This window comes from Crocodylus porosus, unplaced genomic scaffold (genome assembly GCF_001723895.1).
Source record: "Crocodylus porosus isolate Cpor-Errol unplaced genomic scaffold, CroPor_comp1, whole genome shotgun sequence".
NCBI lineage: Eukaryota > Metazoa > Chordata > Crocodylia > Crocodylidae > Crocodylus > Crocodylus porosus.
In genome coordinates this window covers 60,103,176-60,123,416 of record NW_017728909.1, presented here as the reverse complement: position 1 = coordinate 60,123,416, position 20,241 = coordinate 60,103,176, and the positions used below count along the sequence as shown (strand labels likewise).

Genomic DNA, 20,241 nt, shown 5'->3' with positions numbered 1-20,241 from the left:
TTTCATTCCCACAGAAAAAGGAATTGGGTTGAAAAAAAAAAAAAAAAAAAAAAAAAAGCAGCACTTGGACCATTCACAAATTAGTCACCAGTGTCCAATTCTGCTGAAATGGGTACACACAGTTCTATTTTAAAAGCCAATGTTTCTCTAACAAGATTTCAGAACCTTGCCCCATTTCTTCTTCCAAAGCCACCTCTATATTTCCTTTTAAAACATATACATCTTAGCCAGGAAAACTTCAGTTACTCACAGGCAAAATGGTGACTCTGACATAAGCCATTGTCGTGCCCTCTGCCATAATTATTGTTTCCTCTTCTATTATATAATCTTCATTTTTTGTGGCTTGGTTGGAGGGCAGGAGTGAGAAATTAGGCTTTGAACTTAACTGCACTGAAATGTCTCCAACAAATCCTTGTTCTCGAAGAATTTGTAAAGTAACAATAGTTGAAGTCCCTGCAAGAAAAATGGGAAATCTCTATCGGCCTGTTAGCCATCAAGATATGCTTGCTGTAACTATTTTCCAGATGATTTTTTATTTCATTTCACTGAGCTAGAGTTGTCTGAATCCCTCAGTGAAATCATTTAATGTTAGAGTATACATCTGATCTTTAAAATCCCAGCCAGGACACTCCCCATTTAGTGAATCAAGCAGTTAAACACCCACAGAAACTATCTGGATTTTTTCAGAGCATATATGGCATATAACGACACCTTCCTACTTGTTCCCAGCCAGCCCACTTATTCTAGTGGGCTTCATATAATTTGAATCACTCTGAAGACACTATTAATACAGATACAGAAAAATACCAATCCAATGCTCACGAACTGACTGGAAGTTTGGGTTCTAGAGCAGGACAACTGGACAAGGCTAGAGCATAAACAAAAAGTATAGGAAAAAGACAACTTTTGAGTGTTGCCTTTTAAATGATAGTTTGCCATACGATACCATTTACATACTAAACCTTACAAGTAAGTTCTGTATTTACCTCAACTAACAAAGTGAAGATGACAGGGCTGACAGCTCAAAGCATGGATGTAGGACTTTTTTTTACCTGGTGGGAAAGGACTTTAAGCCTGAAGCTGCTAGTAGACAGGAGGCTGGGCAAAGAGCTTTTGAAGCTCAAGGGATATAGAGAATGATGAAGACTAGGAGACTAGTCTTGGAAAGGGAGAATTCTATCTAAGAGCTGGATGCCAGGATGAGAACAGGAAAACTGAGTGGTGGGGCTATACTCACAGAGGAAAGAATATGAAGTTCACAGGATCAATAACTGCTGGTTGAAAATATGTAGTAAGGGAAAGGTCTTCAACTGATAATCATTCTGATTCTACAGAATACCTAGCTGGCCACCTATTGCTGTCCTACAACAGCTTACTCTGAAGAATACTAGCAAAGCTGCAGCAACACCTCAGACTTCATTTCAAGTAAACTTTTGCTCCCTACCCAGCCTAGTATTTGTCTCTCTATTCAAATCATGCAGAATGGAGGTGGAGTCTCCTATTAATTTCTCTGGAGTAGTAAATGCATAGTGGCAGCACAGGAATGTCATATACCACCTCCCTTCCAAAGATTTTCTGTCTGGCAGCCTTTTGCATTGCACAGACAGACAGCAAGTTTGAGCCATTCATCTTAATCTAAGTAATAGCCTGTGGCCAGTAGAGAATCTGCAGGATTAAACATCTCTGCAGCATGTGATCTATAAAGACAATAATAATATTTCAAGGAAGACAGAGGAAACTAATAAATATGGAAGAGTCCCTTAAAAACTAAATTCCAAAATGTTAATATTATTTTACAGCTTACTATACACCAGCTACTCTTTAGAGTAGGGCTGGCCACAAATTTCTCACTATAACGGAAGTTCCTTTTTCAGAAAATCTAAATTTTCTCTGAGGAGGAAATAAATATACACAGGAGCCTTCCTGTTAGACAGGCTTAGGCATCCTGGTCTCTGAGCATTCAGGCTTCTCACTAACACCCCCTACAACCCAGGTACCAGGAAGGCAGCTGAGCTGCAGAAAAACAAAATGATCCAATGTTCTGACCTCTTCCATCTCCTCCACAGCGAGTAAGCATCCTGATGGGCAATCAGGGAACCTGGACACCAGGACAATCAGTCTAGGACAGCCTGCCTATAATGTGCTATATCAATTTCACTTTCTACTTGCATGGAGAAAGTGATATTGACAAGGACGGGTATAGGCAGGCAGCTGGCAAGGTGAAAAATCTCATTTCAGTTTTTTTAAATTAATTTTTTCTGACAATCACTTTTCACAGAAGAAAAAAAATAGCCTTTTCTTCCAATCAGACACGTCTTCTGGCCAACTCTATTTTTAGCCATTAGAAAAGAGATTCTATAAACTAGGAAAAAAAACCTATAAAAGCAAGTTAATAGCACAATCAACCTGAAGTGTTCTTATATAAACAATTACTGAAGATTTTTGAGTCTATAAAATTAAAAAAGTGACATAGTTCTGTATGCCTAAGGATGCTTGCCTGCTAGGGTGCATTGCTTTTGTTGGTTAATTGATTGCAGTGTAGTGACACAGTGGTCAAGATGCCTTGTTATATAACTCCTAGACATGTGAGCTTGGGCCCTACTCTGAATTTGTCTTAAAGGGTACCCTCAATCAACTGGATAATTGGGTGCCTGGTCATTCAGGCTGAGAAGTCAAACGCAACTGGATGTGATGCAAGCCACGTTACTCTCTTGAATCCACTCGCTACAGAAACTAGTATACTTTAATTATGGTAGCCATGTGAGACTACTAGGTTTGGACGGACTTTTGATGTCACTGTAGTTTGGGATTTTGGTCAAAACTAAAATATTTTTTTAAACTGTAGAATAAAGTATTACTAGCTAAAAACCCACATAACTGTCTCAGTTTGTAAAGATGCTGATTTTGAAAGCCACAAATATTTGCCTTGCCAGGAAAATAACACCAACCTACCTTCAGGCTCTGTAACTTTAACAAAGAGAGATTCTGCATGCCAGCCAACTACGCCGTAAGGAGAATCATTAGGTAGAATAGTAAGCACAGCCCTGGCCCTCTTCGAGTCTATGATAGCTCCTCTTGTCAGATCCTGAATACCCACAGTAGTGACATGGGTAAGTGTGATAACAACAGACTCTGCAAGTTCTGCGATGCTGTCTGCAAGAACCGTCAAGGTGATGGTAGACAGGGCTTGACCTTCTGAAAATGTAATCTAAAAGTTTAAAAGGGGGGGGGGGGAGGTCAGACATTTCATTTTATTTTATACTGCTGTTCATCTTCACCATGATCTGCCTTTGCATTCATGAAATGCGCAAAACTGAAACCATTTAAGACAGAAAAATAAGTGAAAGGGATCCAAAGGAGGGATCCAGGCAAACAGAAAGATGAGTCACTTTGAAGAAAGGCAAGTATATAATTGTGGCAAAATAATCAAAAGCACATGATTCTGATAGAGCAGGAAATACATCTTAATTAGCAGTGTCACTTTGGGAGATAAACACCCATACTGCTCAATGACTTCAGCATAGCTGCAAAAAGTCAAGCCACCTTAAATAAGAAGCACTTAAAATGGATTTAAGTGACATCCCATTCTGAAAACTGCAGCCTGACTTGAAGCAGAACAACAATAATTTCAAAATAATTATGCAGCTGCACTGAGGCTTCTTCTATCAAAGACTCTGATTTGTTGCTGTGCTTTCATAAAAATCAAGAAACTGAGAAAGTCAGTACAACCTTGAGCTGACCTGAAGCACAGAAAGTATTTGTGCAAGAGTGCTAACTGCAGGAAATCAGGTTCCAACTGCTAGGAAGCAACAGCTTCTGATGACCATGGACTTAATTTTGTCCCACTTGATCTGAAATAGCTGTCTGTCTATCAATTATACTCAGTAGGCCCCTCCTGCACCAAAGTTAACAACAGGACCAGGACTTTCCCTTTGAAGGACAACATACCCTTTCTCTGAGCTCCAATACTAGCAACCACATGAGGTTCATAATGAGTTCTAGGTGGCATCTTCTTTACGTTTACTTTATTGTGAGTTTCTGAAGGAGGGAGGTGTAATGGGGTCACCTACCCCTGTTAATAAGAGGCAGTGTCCACAAGGCTGCAAAGTACAGCAGGCACAGGTGGAAGAGTTAAAGGGCAACAGTGTCCCACCTGCAAACTGCAGGCAGCAGCAGGTCAGACAGCTCATTAGATGATTAACAGCACCTGTGCCCTGTTACAAGGAAGAAGGGGGTCAGATGACTAAAGGAGTCATCAGTGCTTATGTAGCTCTGCCTCTAGTGCTAGAGGTTCACTCTGGTCCCAGTCCTCCTAAGAAGGAGGTCTCTCACACAGTCATCAGGTTTATTTGAGCCATGGTGCATGGCAGCAGCTACTGGGGAGTAGGGAGATCATGGTGGGTGCCTGGGGATGGGGCTGCATATTTGATTGGTGGAATCTAAGTCCACAGAAGGACTGTTGGTCAGGGGAGTGGAGCCTGTGAGACCCTGACAAAGGTCCGTTAACAGGGAATGCTAGGGAGAGAGCAAGCGCTGGTAGCACCTAAAGAAGTAAGTTTGCTAAGGTTGAGTGTAAGAAAAGACACCCTGCTCAGGGAACTAAGTTCAAAGATTGGGCCAAAGCAAGAGGGCCAGATGAACAGGGCGGACCTCAAAGGTCACTCTGGTATTTGAAGGCTAACCTCCCAAATTCATATTTATTTTCCAACAAGGCAATACCCCAGGGAGGCAGAGCGAGGAACAGGCACCATTGCTGACCACAGAGGCAGGCCCTATTATAGGAGGGAATGTTTTAGTAATTTTAATATGAATGTTAAGTTGCTCATTTGACATCCTTGCTGTGTCCTTTGTCCCAAGTCCTTTTCCCTTCTTTTATTTTACTCCAGTTTTCTCTAAGAATGAATGTTGTTTACCTTATAATCATTTATCTGTGATTTCCTGTAACTATTATTTTTGAAGTAGCAGAATTTGTCTGCTACCATCATTTAAGTAAATGGAAACATTGAGCTCAGAGAACACATAGCCTGTTTGTCATAAGGTGGGTCAATAAGTACTTGGAGGGAGGAAATGGGGAACTCTACCACATTAGAGCATCCAAGAGGCCCTATGAGAGAGCTAGATCTAGGACTTATATCATCTAAAATATTTTAAACATTTAGCTTTGTTAATCAGCAATATTATTGCATACCGTTCCTGAAACTGGAAATATATCACTAATGCTCCCATTGGCTATCCACTGTACTGTAACTCGGCCATATGTTCCCAGTAAACGTTCTACATTCAAGGTGATTAAATTGTCTTGTTCCATTTCTTCAACTTGCTTAGATAAAGAAATCTGGAAAAGTATAAATGTAGAAGGACCATTAAAAACAATATGAATATCTGGAAAACACACGAAGAGCTCTTACACAGATCAATTACTTGGTCATCCCGAGGAGGTAGGTACAAAATTTCCAAAAAGGGTTCATAACACTGTTTCCTACATTCCTGTGTTTTTAAGAGGATTAGAGCTGAAGAAAAGAAGGCCTAGATTCCCTGAACTGCTGGCAGAAGTGGCAACAATATTCTGGGCCACTTTGGGATAGAGGGCTGGGAGGAATGAGCATATATTTCAGGGATAAGCCAGATGGTCAGGCACTGAGTGGAGTCAGAGAGCAAGCTGGATTGAGAAGCCAGGAGATCAAGTACAGCATCAGAGCACAAGCCAGAATGGTCTAGGACCAGGTTGAGGCCTGTTGTCCAGACACTTCCAGTTCCAGGTTAGGGGTTTATACAGGGGGAACTGGAGGGTCAGCTGACCCCAGATGGATACTTCAATGACACGGAGTGGGCAAAGGGTTAGGTCCTGCTGTAGACTTCACACCAGTTTTGACCAGCCCGGATGGCTAGCCACAGGGTGGCAGGCCAAGGTAAGTGGCCGTACCCTCAGACGAAGGCCTCACACATGAATCTTCAATGGGCTACCTTGCCTTGTGACATACCCTAATAAGCCCATTGTGATAGGTCCTACAAGTATCTTTTTCTCTAGTTCCCACCACTCCAGTGTTCCTCCTGTAATAGTAGTGACTAGTCACTCCTTTGATTACCACAGTCATTACAGAAATAATACATATTTGGGAACCATTTTCTTTCCACAGTCTTTTTCTAATATTTAATGGAACTTATCTTACTCAACGTGGGACCAAAATCTCACAAAGGGTTGAGATGCTGGAACTGATTTTTTTTTTTTTTATTGTTTTGGATCCTGCATAGTTATTTATGTTTGTGCTATTAGGTATAAAATGCCACTAAACCGGTTCGGTTTAGGACACTGGAGAATCAAACCTATCTGTTCAGTTTACAATACTTTATGTTTCTATTTGGCCCTTGACAGATTATATCAAGACTAATGATGTAACTTAGTACTGTTACCTGTGCAAATGCAATGACTCCATGGGCATGGTCATTAGATGGAATAATTATGTTAACATAACCATTAGCACCAATCTCTGCACCCCCTTTAGGGTTTTTCAACCATACACTGAAGAACTCTTCTTCCTCTGGGATAATATCATCAAGGATATTGACTGCCAACACAGCATCCATGTCTCCAGGTTCAAATATCAATTCACCTGAACTAGCATAAAAAGACACATCAAATATTTATAAATTAAGGCCAGTTGTTTGTCATGGCAAAAATGAGAAACATTATGCCTTTCCTTCCTTGCCATAGCAAAGTGTCAATTTCAGTTTCAGAAAAGGAAAGAACATGGCACATGACTTTTGTAGGGATGTTTAATGTTTTTTCTTCCTACTAGAAATTATGTGAAAAGTAAAACGGATCCTATCCTGTACCACCCTGACCATATACAGAACAAATGTGTAAAGCATAAAGAAGCCTGCTTAACTGAGATCCAATTTGTTCAAGTAAACATGCATCATGATTAATATACTATAATATATGAATGAATATTAGAGAACTATGCAAGTCAATACACTTATTTATAAACTCTGTCAAAAAGATTAAAACTACCTTACAATGCTGTAAAACAGTTAAGTATAAAAAAGTTCCTAAACATGAATAATTTATAACATAATTTTGTAGCACTGTGTGCTCCACTTATGTACATGCTAGGTAACTGCATAATTTGCTTAAAGCAGAACACAGTGTTAGTCCCAGTTTGTTACCTATTTCTTACACTGTAACAGAGCTGCATATCAATTAAGTGCATAAATAGCTTAAATGCATAGATCGCATCTTTCAGTCCTGCACAGTGTACTTTGTAACCTGTGTCCTGTTTAACTGTTTAATTGGTGAAACTGACTAGGAGCAGTCAATTTCAAGGCTTCTTGATAGGTCTTGTAAATTAGATTGCTGCTATTATTGGCATAGGTGATCTTGGAAAAATAAAAGATAAGGTACAACAGAACAGCATAGGCAGTTCCTATAATTAAGCTGAGCATTAAGTAAGAGCACAGAGTTTTTTCAGTCCCAGGTTAAATACGTATGGCATGTCCAGACAAGCATGGATGTTTGGTGCCCCGGGGGTAAGTAGTGGTGATGCGCCTTGTGACGCCACTTGTCCCTGGGGAACATCTGTGCCATATGTGCTTTGGCACATGGCAAGCTGCCCCCAGGTGTGGTAGGGGAGGCTGGGGCTAGCACTGTGCTGGCCCCAGCAGCCTTACCTGGGATCCTGGGGGCCTTCTGGCTCTGCTTTTCAGCAGTGCATGCTGACTGAGCATGTGTTATATTGGGGTTTTTTTCCACATTTTTCTGACCCCTAGATATCCATATATATTTAAGTTTACAAATCATTAAAATGATAAAAAAAAACCCCAATTATAAAAAACCCAATATTTAGATTCTGAATCAAGAAATAAATACTGGACTTTGAAATGTTTCCCCCCCACCCCCCAAAAGCAAATATTTTATAAACTCGAACTGCATACAAAAAGTGCTTCTCACACATTTTACAGCGCCATAAATGAAGACCACTTTTTATAGCATATAAAAAGTTACAGTCCTCTTAAAAATGACATAAGTACAGTATTGGGGATGGGGGTGCCTCTGAGCCTCCGTGCACTTTTTAGGCTAGGAGGTGCTCCACAGCCTTCTGGGATTTCTCCACTGGCCAGAAATTTGACCAGCCTATAGAAATTATTTAAAGCGCTGCAGGTTGCTAAAGTGGTATAAAATACAGCACTTCAAAATGTAATCCCTCATTTAACAAGGGTTAATTTAAAGCACTGTGCTCATTTTAAAAGTGCTGTAAAGAAATGCAATTTTGTTAAGCCATGGCAATACATTGCTTGAAATGGCAAAAAACCCTTCCGTATGTTTTGATGCTCAAAGTATATACCGGATTTAAAGAGGGGGCTTGTTTTGTTTTGTTTTTAAACAAAGTAACTCATCTAGCATCAAAAAGAATCTATCTATCCATTTCAATGACTTTTGGATCATGTTTGACTTTACTGAATTTTGGATCAGGCCATATGTGGAATGCAAGAACTTTACAAAGAGGGTACTTAAAGGTTTGGACCCTTTCTTGGTCAGCAATTAAAGATAAATGAAGGACTTCAAAACAAAAATGATTTAGAACAGTATAAAATGGGAAACTTACCTAGGTATGAAGTCTGACTGGTTGGAGACTGTAGTTAGTTCATAAATCTGGGAATATGAATCTCCAGACAGAGCAATTAAGCTTTTGCTGGAATTCAGTGACCTTGCCAGAGCAGAAGCGACATGATTAGCAGAAGGGGCTTCCAGCACTAGAGAAAATTGGTTTACTTCCAAATTCCAGGAATACAGTGCTGATGCATCCTTACCAGCTAGTAGCACATGAACTGTATTTAAAAAAAATGAAAGGACAGGTTAAACAACCAATGTATGTTTTTTGTTCAATCCCACAGATGCTTGGAAGCACTCCATGGTAATTTTCACTTTCCAAATCTCAGCCAAACAAACACTTGCTTAGTACTTTTGTTCACTGATTTCCACAGTTACTGTTCAATTCCTGAGGGAATGGCTATAGAGAAGCAGAAGGCAGAGCAGATATGTACATTATAGACCAGTGATTCTCAACCAAGGAGTCACAAGATCCTTTCAAGGTTTCCACAGGGTGCCCCACAATGTTAGAATAGGTGTACAGATATGATTCACAAGATAAACCGAGAAATTTCAAATAGGAATTTGTGGTGTTAAAAAAAACATTCTGACTTGTTGTGCTCTTCCCAAGTTCTTTACAACAGAACAACTGCTCTATTATTTTTCTATAGTCAAAAAAAAAAAAAAAAAAGAGAGAGTGAAAACTAAAAGCTGGCAGTTTCCAAGGAGTGTCTCACATCTAAAAAGATTGAGAACTACTACTAATTTCTGCCTGACTTCAGAATAACATGGCTAACAAGCTCTCTCTGCTTATAGAGAAGAAACCAATGAGGATCTCATTTATACCAATTCATACACTAGATTTAATTATATTGTAGTCAAAGGATTTAAACACAGAAGGTAGATGAGGTCAGTATTTCTCCCATTAAGTTACTTGAATGTGGAAAACAAATTTTGCACAAAAATAGAGCCCTGGTCTAGCCAGGAAAGTGCAATTATCATTACTGTTATTTTTACAGATAGCCATAATTAGTTTCCTCCAGACCTGCAGCCAACATTATTCCATCACACCAGTATGCTCTCCTTCAACCCCCCAGCCTCAACTGATGCTGTTGCATAAATGTCAAAGTTATTGTGAATTGATATTAATTTACAATAGTGCCTAATTATTGGGGAGCTTTTGTATTTTGGGCTCTTTATGCATCCAAACTTTTATGTCATGTTGATTTGACTGATGTCATCCTTACCGTTAAAAAGATGATTTCATCTTTACATACACCTACAATATTATCTAAGTGCATTTTCCAAAACAGCATAACAGAGCAAGTAGTACTGGAACAAACTTACCTAAACCTGAAGGGGGCATGAAGGAGTGGATTTTGGTTATAGCATAAAATGGAAGGGACTGAAAATGCCTGAAGAAAGATTGTCCTGTTTCCCAGACTAAAATTTCAATTGAATTACTGGATTCTGCAAAGCAAGAACAACAAACCAAACATTTTGTGTGTCCAGTAATTAAACATACATTATTCAATGGATGACATAAAGCCAGCTCTTGCCACACAGTGGCCCCATCTACACAAGATGCTGACCTGCATATCCAACTACTAAATGACTGCATGGTAACCAGTTATGTCCCCACCCAGCTTCCTGCTGACACTGACTGTGCAGTAGCTCACTACTACTGCGCAGTAGCATCACATCATGGTTCATGTCACGTGACACTACTGAGCAGTAGTAAGCAGTAAGCATCTCACGTAGATGCAGCCAGTGAAGCACAAAATGGTATCTTCTTTGTATTTGGAACAGGAGATAGCTGGCCTGGGACAGTGGTTACCAAATGCTACGAGAGGTAGTGAGCTGTCAGTCAGAAGGCAAGCTAGATGTACACCTTTATATACATACCTGAAGCTCTGTCTGGGGAGTTTAAATAGGGCAAAAAAAAAAAAAAAAAATGGCCAGTCCAATCTAAATTAGTTCACCTAATGCACAACACAGATTGGGCTAACCCCTAACTGAATAGGTGCAGAGTGCACCTCTGAGGCTAGGAAAATCCAGCTGCTCACCCCAGCCCAAGGGATGTACTTTTCCTATTCCTCACCCCCACATTGACTGGGCTATTTTTAGACCTCTGATCCCCACCCCCAGATGGATGACCAACCCCCCTAAGCAGATCCACTGATCCCCTCCCTCAGACCTGCTAGCTTCCCAATCCTACCTGACCCTCCCTCACAACCAACTTACTTAGATTGTCCTCCTGAACATCTGCAAAAATGGGGACCCAATCTATAATCACATGACTTAAAGCAAGCTGTATGATTGTAGATCAGATGCCATGAACATGTGTATGACCTAAATAAGATATACACAGAGAGTATAAGCTTTCATGAGCCCATCTGATGAAGTGAACTTGAGTTTAAGAATGCCTGTGAGCTATATACTTTAGTTAGTCTATAAAGGTGCATGTTTACTTTGCCTTCTACCAAATGCTAATTATTTAATGATTCTGGTGGAAAATGCAAGGAAATGGATATTTAACTGGGAAGTGAACCATCTGCCTTTTCAACAGAGGTGAGTTAAGAAAACAGTATGCCTCATGTCACATTTGTGGAATAACACACATAAATAGTAGTAAAGACTTATCAGCTCCCACTGTTCAAGTCAATAGCCCATTTGTTCTGTATGGACTTGATTACAAAAGTGACACTTCTGTCTGTGCAATAAAAAGCAGAGATTGTCCTGATAATAATGTTATGAGGGTTTGTGTCCACTCTCCCCTCCATGTAAAACTTTGTTTAAAAGGCTGCCTCAGAATATTTTCCATCAAACAGACTAGCATATGCTTAGCAAAATTCATGTTCATACCTTTTGCTACTATTAAATAGATATCAGATCCAGAAGTCAAGGCCTCCATGTGTGTTATTTCATTTACTGGCACTTGATTAAGCTCTTTAAACTCATTATCTGACCATTGGTACAGAAGGGTATTTTGGCTGGCACTTGACAGAGAAATTACTAAGTATATAATACCCCCTCTGGAAAACAAGGCTGTTGAAAGAGCTCCATTAAGTGGGAGTTGATGATGTAATGTAAATATCCTTTTATTCCACTGGAAAACCTATGGAAAATAATAAATACTTTTTTTCTTTAGATGCACACAAAATTAAGACTATATCAAGATAACAGAAACCAGATGCCATAGATGTCTTATTTTAATTATTTTTTAAAATGTATTAATCATGAACAGCTGGCAGCTCAGTGAAGTAAGTTGTCATTCTCTGTCCAGCTCCAAGCAGGCAAGCAAAAACTAATCACAACCGATAACACTTTTTTTGGTGGCTTCGGCCACAAAGTGAAAAGCTGGAGGGACGTAGAAATTGAACTGCATCCCACCTGTAAAGATGACAGTGCCATTCCAACATCAAGGCACATGAGCAGAATGGTATAGGGTGTACTAATACTGTGGCAGCTGTCTCATAACTTCTCATAACCACAACTAAACAAACTATGCACACGTTATAAACAGAGGAAAGAAGAGATCATTACAACCTGGATGGATGTGGAATCAGTTGTCTGACTTGCAATAACCAAATAGTCTTTCTGGTCCAAAGTGAAATGCTTAACATCTCTGCTTTCTGGAACTGACAGTGTCTGTATCTAATGGAAGCACAACAAGAGAGAGAGTTCTATGAAGTAATTCAGATTTATGACAAACAGCCAATTTGCCTAATAGCAACAGTGGTTAATATATTATTTTTTATTAAAATGCCAAAAAAGCAATACCATGTGCTGACCCACAAGTGTAATTCTTTAATAATCTCTGTGAGCAAGTGTATATGTTCATGGGACCTGATCCAAAAATCACTCAACTTATTTTAAGCTATGTGTTTGTAAATTGGGTCCCCGCTTGTGTAGATGTTCGCTAGTGCCCGAAGCTACACTGGGATTGAAATCAGTCAGGTTGGGAGAGAGACAGGCACGATTGGAATGACTAGCGGGTCCATGGAGGTGGGAGGGGAAGTGTGAGGGGAGCTGGCAAATCTGGGAGGGTTTGCCAGGTCTGTGGGGATTGTCTGTCCAGGAGTTGAAGGAGTCAGCGAGCTAAAAATAGTCTGATTCAGTTTGTGTAGGGGGAGGAGGTTGGAAAAGTGCAGCCCTGGGGCCAGGCCAAGTGGCTGGACTTTTCCAGCCCTGTGGGTGTACTCCAAACTTGAACACATGTTCAGTTAGCTCAGGCACCAGTTAGCCCAGTCTACATAGCTTAGGTGAACTAAGTTAGAATAGGCCGGCCATTTTTAACCGGTCTAAACTCCGTGAAACATATGTATAGTTCAGCACTTAGATTGACCTAACACCAAATTAAGTCAATCTAAGTGTAACATCTGCACATAGCCTATAAAGACGTAAAGCAAATGCAACTCCTGTGAAATAAATGGTATATCACTAGCTTATGACAGAGTTAATTTTGGTCCAGTTTAAATTCACTTTATTTATTTACAAACCAAGTTTGTTACAGGACCATCTTATCACAAAAATGCCACATTTAAGGTCATTGGAAAGGACATGATATTATACTACAGCTGAAAACTAAATGGCCTCACAGGAATGGACAAAAACAAAACAGGCATTTTACCAGTTGGATTCTGACTCCAGGTGTGAATGCATATACACTATTGTCGGCTGATCCCCGTTTCATTTCTCCATGAGTAATCACCAGATAGTTGGTGCCCCCAATCTGAAACGTCATACAGCTCTGAGGATTCCAGATACTGAAATCCTAAAAGGAGAATCAGAAATTAAAGTTGGTAATATTGCTTCCATTGCATATAAAAAACAGAGAAAATTAACACATAAACAAAACAAAAACAAAAGAATTTACCTCAATTAGAACAAAAATTCCACGCCATTGATAAACTGAAGAAAAACTAGATGGGGTTTTACGCATCAGAACACCATATAAAGAATCTCCTGACGTAAAAAAACACCAGCTAGATTCTGACTCTTCCACAAAAGTTTGAAAGACAGATAGCACACTGATACCATCCTCTGCAATATATTAGAAAACACCAAACACTATTTACTATTAAATTATTCATAGGGTCTTTTCTGCTCTCATCTTTTTTAATTTTACAAACCAAATTCAGATCTATTTTCAAACAGAAATAACACTATTGATGGCATATTGTATTTTTAATATTATCAACATACCCACAAGCTAAAGCAATAAGATTGTTAAGTGAATTGAGCAATACATGTATATTTTTGTCATTTGCATTCTGAATACACAAACAAGTCACACAGGTAATTCAAGCTAAATTCTTATTAAGACTATTATGAATTAAACTAGAATACAAGTGAACCAAGGAGAAAAACTAAAAAGAAAATACAAAAGACTTTTTTTAACCAAGTAAAGAAGCATTCAAACAAAAATTGGTAGAACTTAAGACATCTGCTTAATTAACTTTTGAACAAATAAACATAGCCTTATCTAAATTAAACTGTATAACACAAAGGTATGGTCTCAATCTTGCACATACTTATGCAGGCAATAATATTTCTTAGGCAGATGCTACACTTATGATACAATTAAAAAGTTAATTAAATCTTAAATGCAACAAATGGCATAATGAAACAGGAAATGTCATAAAATTATTATACAAAAACAATATAATAATTGTGTGGCTGACTTCTATCACACCTTAAATTGTTCATCCATCAGGGTCGACTGTACCAGATCTCCAAATGACCCCAGTACAGTCCCTACTAGCTGACAATTCTCACTGAGCAACAGAGGCTATAACACCACACCAGGGCTCATACTGGTCCCCAATGGACTCCTGATCCTGCCAAAAACCAGCTGACAGTCATCTAGCAGGGACTGCACCAGGGTTCCAGTCTTGATGTATTCCCAATCTTGCTGACACTCAACTGATTGTCAGCTGGACTGGGACCACACTGGAGCTTGAACCAACCAGAGAACAATCAGCTGATCATCAGCAGGATCTGGACAAGACTGGGGTTGCCTTTCATGGTCCTGATCACAAGAACGTAAGAGCAGCCATTTACTGAGTCAGGTCATAGATCCATCTTGCCCAGTATCCTGCGTGTGTCACAGTGGCAGAGGGAGAATTAACTAGGTATGCACAGCGTTTTTCCCCCACTGTTCTTCTCTCATTTGCAGCTTTCAGCATTTAAGGTCTAGGAAGTTCTGATTCAGAGGTTGTGCCCCTAACTCCCATGCTCAATAGCTACTGATGCACCTTTCCCCAAGAATTTGTCCAATCCCTTGTTAAATCTGGCTAAATTGTTAGCTACCATGTTTTGTAGCAATGAGTTCCAAGCTTTAATTACATGCTGTATGAAAAAGAACTTCCTTTTATTAGTTTTAAACTTACTACCTACTAGTTTCATTTTATGATCCCTAGTTCTTGTATTGTAAGGGATAGTAAATAATACATCTCTATTTACTTTATCTTTACCATTTAGCATTTTGTAAACCCTTATGCCCCCCTTGAAGCATTTCTTTAGTAAATTAAATAGGCCTAGCTTCTTCAGTCTCGCCTCATGTGGAAGACTTGCTATACCACTAATCATCCCCATTACCCTTATATGCACCTTCACCAGTTCTACTATATCCTTTGAGGGGACCAGAACTGGGCATGGTATTCAAGGTGTGGACATGCCATGGATTTGGTGGGCCATGATGATAGTTTTGTTTGCAATTCCTTTCCCCAATAACCCCTAGCATTTTGACAGCTGCTGGGCACTGAGCTGATGTTTTTAGCAAACTGTCCACAATAACTGCTAGATTTCTTTCCTCTGTGCTAACAGTTAATGTAAAGCCCATCATAATGTAGGTACAGTTCATGTTATTTTTGCTGATCAGGAGCTGGCAGAGACCACACTGGGCCTGTTTAAGCCACAGTGCTGTTCCTATCCAGCTGACAATCATCTGATAGCTGGCTGGCTCCAGGAACACACCAGGGTAAGTTTGAGCACTCATATGGTCCCAATCCAGCTCACAAATCATCTGATTTGTCCTGATTTCCAGCTTGCTAGTATAGGAGAAGCCTGGGGTCATTATCCTGGACTCCCCTAGCACTAGCAAGTCAGGTGTGATTATGATTTGATTCCAGATTACAAAACTGTGCATCCTATTATGCATGTATGGCATAGCAGGATGCCCAACTGTTGGAATGGGGGATCACATCCCATCATGTCTTTAAGTGACCATTTGCCACTGGCCTCAGGCCTAAACCCTATGTAGTTTTACGCGCAGTAATCTTTAGCCACTGTGAGGCCTGATAAGACTGAATTCAGTAGCTGTAGTGGAGCATGTGCCAATATTGAGACTCTATAATGCAAACCTTTCAGACACAGGCTGTCACTATAAGCAGATGTAAAAAATGCCTAGCATACTCTGGATAATGAACAGCATAGCAAAAGTAACCAATACTAAGGAACAAGTCCTCATATAAAAATAAGTTAGGACAATAGTAATTTCAGCAGTCTCTAACAGAAGTTATAGACAATGGGAGGGCCCTTGAGACAATGAAGCAATTTTAGCTATTGAATCTTTACATTCCCTGGGAAATTCAGCAGTTTATTTAATCAAGTCCAAAAATGGATTTGCATTTCAAAATATATCCCTCTGCATTGTAGGCCACTACAACAACAGGATATGTTGAACAAAGACAGGAAGGAACATACTTATGCCAAATGCAGTGTTGGATAAGGTCTCCCACTCTACACTCACAGATGTGTTGAGCCCATTACTCCGAGATATTTTCAAGTAAACTGTAGTGTTGGCTTCTTCAACTACCAGGAAGTTGGTCCTAAGCATAAGAATTGTGAAATACAGAAAAGAGAAGTTCTTTTTACAATGTATAAAATGGTGCAAAAAAAGCCAAACATCAGTTTTAAAATAGAGCTTCCCCTGTGACACAGACAACAGTAATGAAACAAAAATACTAGCAACCAGCTGCTTTATAGGAATAACTGGTATTACTGCCTCTTGCTGAGGTTTTCTGATGCTTCCAATTATAAGAATGTGATTTTAGATATCAGGGAGGTTAGATCAAGTTAAAAATGGCCATTTGATCCAAGTTGGGATGGGGGTGCTTCGAGGGGCAAGCAGGGTCTGTTAGCAGGGATCAGGGGGTCAAGAGGGGGCTGTGGTGGGGATGGGGGAGCAAGCGTAGTATACAGAGGGATATGGGAGTTTGGGATGGCAAGAAGGGTCTGCAGGGAGTAAATTGGGGGAGTAAGCACAGTTTGCCAAGGGGTGCTTGGGGGATTGGGGGTTAACATAGTCTTGGAGGGTTTGGTGGGGTTAGGGGGCTAGTGGGGTCTGTGGGGAGCTTGTGAGGATGGGGAGGCTCTCTTCCCTGGGACCAGGGGCTGTTTTTAGCCCCCCAACCCCTCCAGTGAACCAACCCATCATGCCTGTGGGGAATGCAGCCTCAGGGCTAGGGCACGTAGCTGGGCTGAGAACTGTACAGAAGTTCAATTAGATCAGGTCAAGTGGGACTGATCGAAGTTAGACTACCTCCAAGGTACAGTTAACTTGCCATTTTTAGACTGATCTAAACTTCCTCAGTTTCTGTACAATTCACAGTTAGATCCACCTAAATAGAGATCCAAGCATAAGTAAGGTCCACACATGGATGAACTAAATTAAATTGGGTGGCCATTTTTAACGTAACCAAACCTCCACCTAACCTCCCCAAACATCTGTATGTACTGTTAGTGTACAGAATAAATCTGTACTGGCTGTGGATCCAGGTTTTGTAGTGTAGATGTTGCTTTACTGGTTGCAGAATTTGAACAGCATATAGTGAATAAAGCAAAGAACTGCAAAAAGAGAAAGGCCCGCCTCATGCTTAAGACACTTGAATGTTGCTCCAGAGATATGCTTTCTATCCCTGCTCCTGTCATAGAGTCCCTGTGTAAGACCAACCTAGACATTTAAGCAACAGTTTCCACAGGTACTCAAAACTGTACATTCTGCACAGCTCTAACTGAAAGCAATGGGAGCTGTGTTTTGAACTTATTAAGTACTATATAATGCTAAGTACTTTTAAGAAACCAGTCCCAGGCATTACAAACTGGATACGTGAAATTGATACCACATTACCTAGATATTTTTAAATTCAACTACTATTTATCTCAATGTCACTTTCCCAATTGTAAACTAGGATAATTTAACCTCCTCCCCCCACTGTTATGAAAATAAAATTTTCTGTAGTACTCAGGTATTATGATGATAGCCACAGAAAAGCAATCAAGGAAGCAGTAATTCTGTGCTTAAAGCATGGCTTGAATAGTGTGCAGCAAACAGTACTGTAGCAAAGGTTGTGCCAGAGATGTACTGGTACCAGGCACCCTTGCATGGTAGGGGGAGAGGGTGCTAAATCAAATGCAAGTAATTATATGTAGCATGAGGCACAGATCCTGGCAGAAAAAAATAGTACAGATTTATGTAATCAAAGGTTGTCTCAAAATGCACACGCCCAAGGGAATTTAAATACTCACATATCCTAAATTGTGAGCACTTGGCTTTGCAATTCTAGTAGTGTTTTTCTGCCATTATATTACTAGGCAAATAAACATAAGCTACTAAAGAATAACAGCAAGGAACATCAGTCTTCATTCTCATTTTTCCCCTTGTGTCTGTCTTCTTGCTTAGCAACAATATTATTAAATGATTTTCAATTAACTAAAACCATACATTGTTCATTGCCTTGTTTTCTTTGAGCAGTTCCATTAAAGAAAGATGCAGAGAAATAGCCCATCAATCGAGTATGAACAATTATCCTCTTTTTAATTGAATTAGATACTGTACCTATTTAAAACTGGGTAGATAGTAAAAAGTCCCAAAGGGGCCTGGTTCTGTAACACCGTGATCATAGTTTCTATTTTTGTGCCTAGTCTGGCTCCTCCCGTTGGGTTGAACAGAGTGACAATAAAATGTTCATCCATTTCTGGTTCTGCATCAAGTATGGCAGTAATGTGCAGAGTCTGAGGATAAAACAAGGAGGACATAAAGGTATTTAAGACATGACACCTACTGATAGAAAATAACTCCAACAGTTGATGCTACTTTGGTGACTTCAGAGGGGCTAATCATGATTTGGCTCACAGTGGGAGTAAAGTAGCAGATACCACACTCAGTGAGAAAAATGTGAAAATCAAATAGTTATCTAGAGACGTGGTTCTCAGCCTGTTCTTTATGGATCCCTACTTTTGAACAACTGTTAGATGACCACACAATTTCCCTTTTCATTGCCTCATGGTTCTGTTTCCCATTCTCTTCATCCTCTCTCTCTCCTACAATTTTTTTGTTTCTGTTTGGTTCACGTTTTCTGAGATCATGGTAAAGGGCTGGGGCTCTTTTGACATTCTAGGTTATTTGAGAGGCTCCAAATCTCTTGGAAAAGACTTCTTTAGTACTGGGTTTCCTTCTTTGTTCTAAAGCTCCCCTTCCATATATTCTACTCACCAGACTCCTAATTGAACTGTCCCTTAGTGATAGCTGTATCGAAGCTTCACTCATGTTGCTGCAATTAAGCTAAGTGCCATAGGAACAGAAAGCATTTCTTTACTGCCAGAAGCAGAAGATCAGAATAGTACATTTCTGGTACCTCTGACAGGCTATCACTGTACAGATCTATGTTTTTTTCTGTTCCAGGTGAAATCTATTTAGTATGTCATATTTAGGGGTTTAAGGAGACCTCAGCTTTTTATATTCGCGCTACACTGGCAGCCAGGGGTGTGCGAATTGGACCGTATTTGATTTGGATTCAGCCCGAATCGGGGACAGCGATTCAATTCGTTGATTTGATGCTGAAGATTCGAATTCAGCCAAATTGCCACCAAATTGAATCAGAAACCAAAGCTTCGTACAGCCCTACTGACCCCTCTACACATTCATTTAATGTGGTAGTTACTGCGCATTTTATTCAGTACTCATTTAATGAAGTACTAACTAAATGCACAGTAACTACAGTTAGTACACAGTGACACCAGAGCACTTTTTTTTGTGATAGTTACTACACTAGACTAATAACACTGTACAATAGCATATTAACACGGTTTTTGACTGTCACACTACTGTGCAGTGTTATTAGGCTACTGTGCAGTAAGCATCTCATGTAGATGGCACCCACTGACTAACTCAACTCTAGATATGATCCAAAGTGCTTCTGCTCAAGTCCTACGTAATGTAGAGCTCAGTTCTTCAAAGATACTACATATATTCTATTAGAACAATTTTAATTATGATTTTCACTGAACTTATTCCATGTTCCCTGCCAGTAAGGCACCTGTGGTCCTTGAAATTAAAACAAGGTGACAGAACTAAGGATGGTCAATATTTTTCAATCAAAATGCTTACTTCATCAAAATGGAAATTTCAGTGGGAATCCCTCAGTGGGAATCAGGTTTTCATTGAAAAAATTTTACAACAATTTTGTTCTCAAAAGTTAAGGGAAAAGTGCTGATATAAGGTTCCTGGATGTTCAGCAAAAAACAGAACACTTACAGAAAGAGCAGCCTGTCAAGTAGGGTCTCGGTCCTGGTCTAGAATGGGCAGGGTGAGGCCAGAGGTTTCAGGATTGGCAGGAACAGGGGCACTGGTCCATGCCAGTGTGTGT

General features: G+C 39.9%; 1 protein-coding gene across 1 annotated transcript in view; it reads right to left on the bottom strand.

Moving 5' to 3' along the window:
* Positions 1-20,241, bottom strand: part of ADGRV1 (adhesion G protein-coupled receptor V1) — a 466,251-nt gene that overhangs the window by 293,179 nt on the left and 152,831 nt on the right. Inside the window, exons 44-55 of the mRNA XM_019532360.1 lie at positions 18,432-18,607; positions 16,298-16,422; positions 13,467-13,633; positions 13,221-13,364; positions 12,137-12,244; positions 11,453-11,705; positions 9,935-10,057; positions 8,604-8,826; positions 6,412-6,616; positions 5,189-5,335; positions 2,953-3,208; positions 251-453 (exon numbers count right to left, since the gene is read on the bottom strand). Coding sequence (XP_019387905.1) covers positions 251-453; positions 2,953-3,208; positions 5,189-5,335; positions 6,412-6,616; positions 8,604-8,826; positions 9,935-10,057; positions 11,453-11,705; positions 12,137-12,244; positions 13,221-13,364; positions 13,467-13,633; positions 16,298-16,422; positions 18,432-18,607 — 2,130 coding nt within the window. The remainder of the gene's footprint in view (positions 1-250; positions 454-2,952; positions 3,209-5,188; positions 5,336-6,411; positions 6,617-8,603; positions 8,827-9,934; positions 10,058-11,452; positions 11,706-12,136; positions 12,245-13,220; positions 13,365-13,466; positions 13,634-16,297; positions 16,423-18,431; positions 18,608-20,241) is intronic.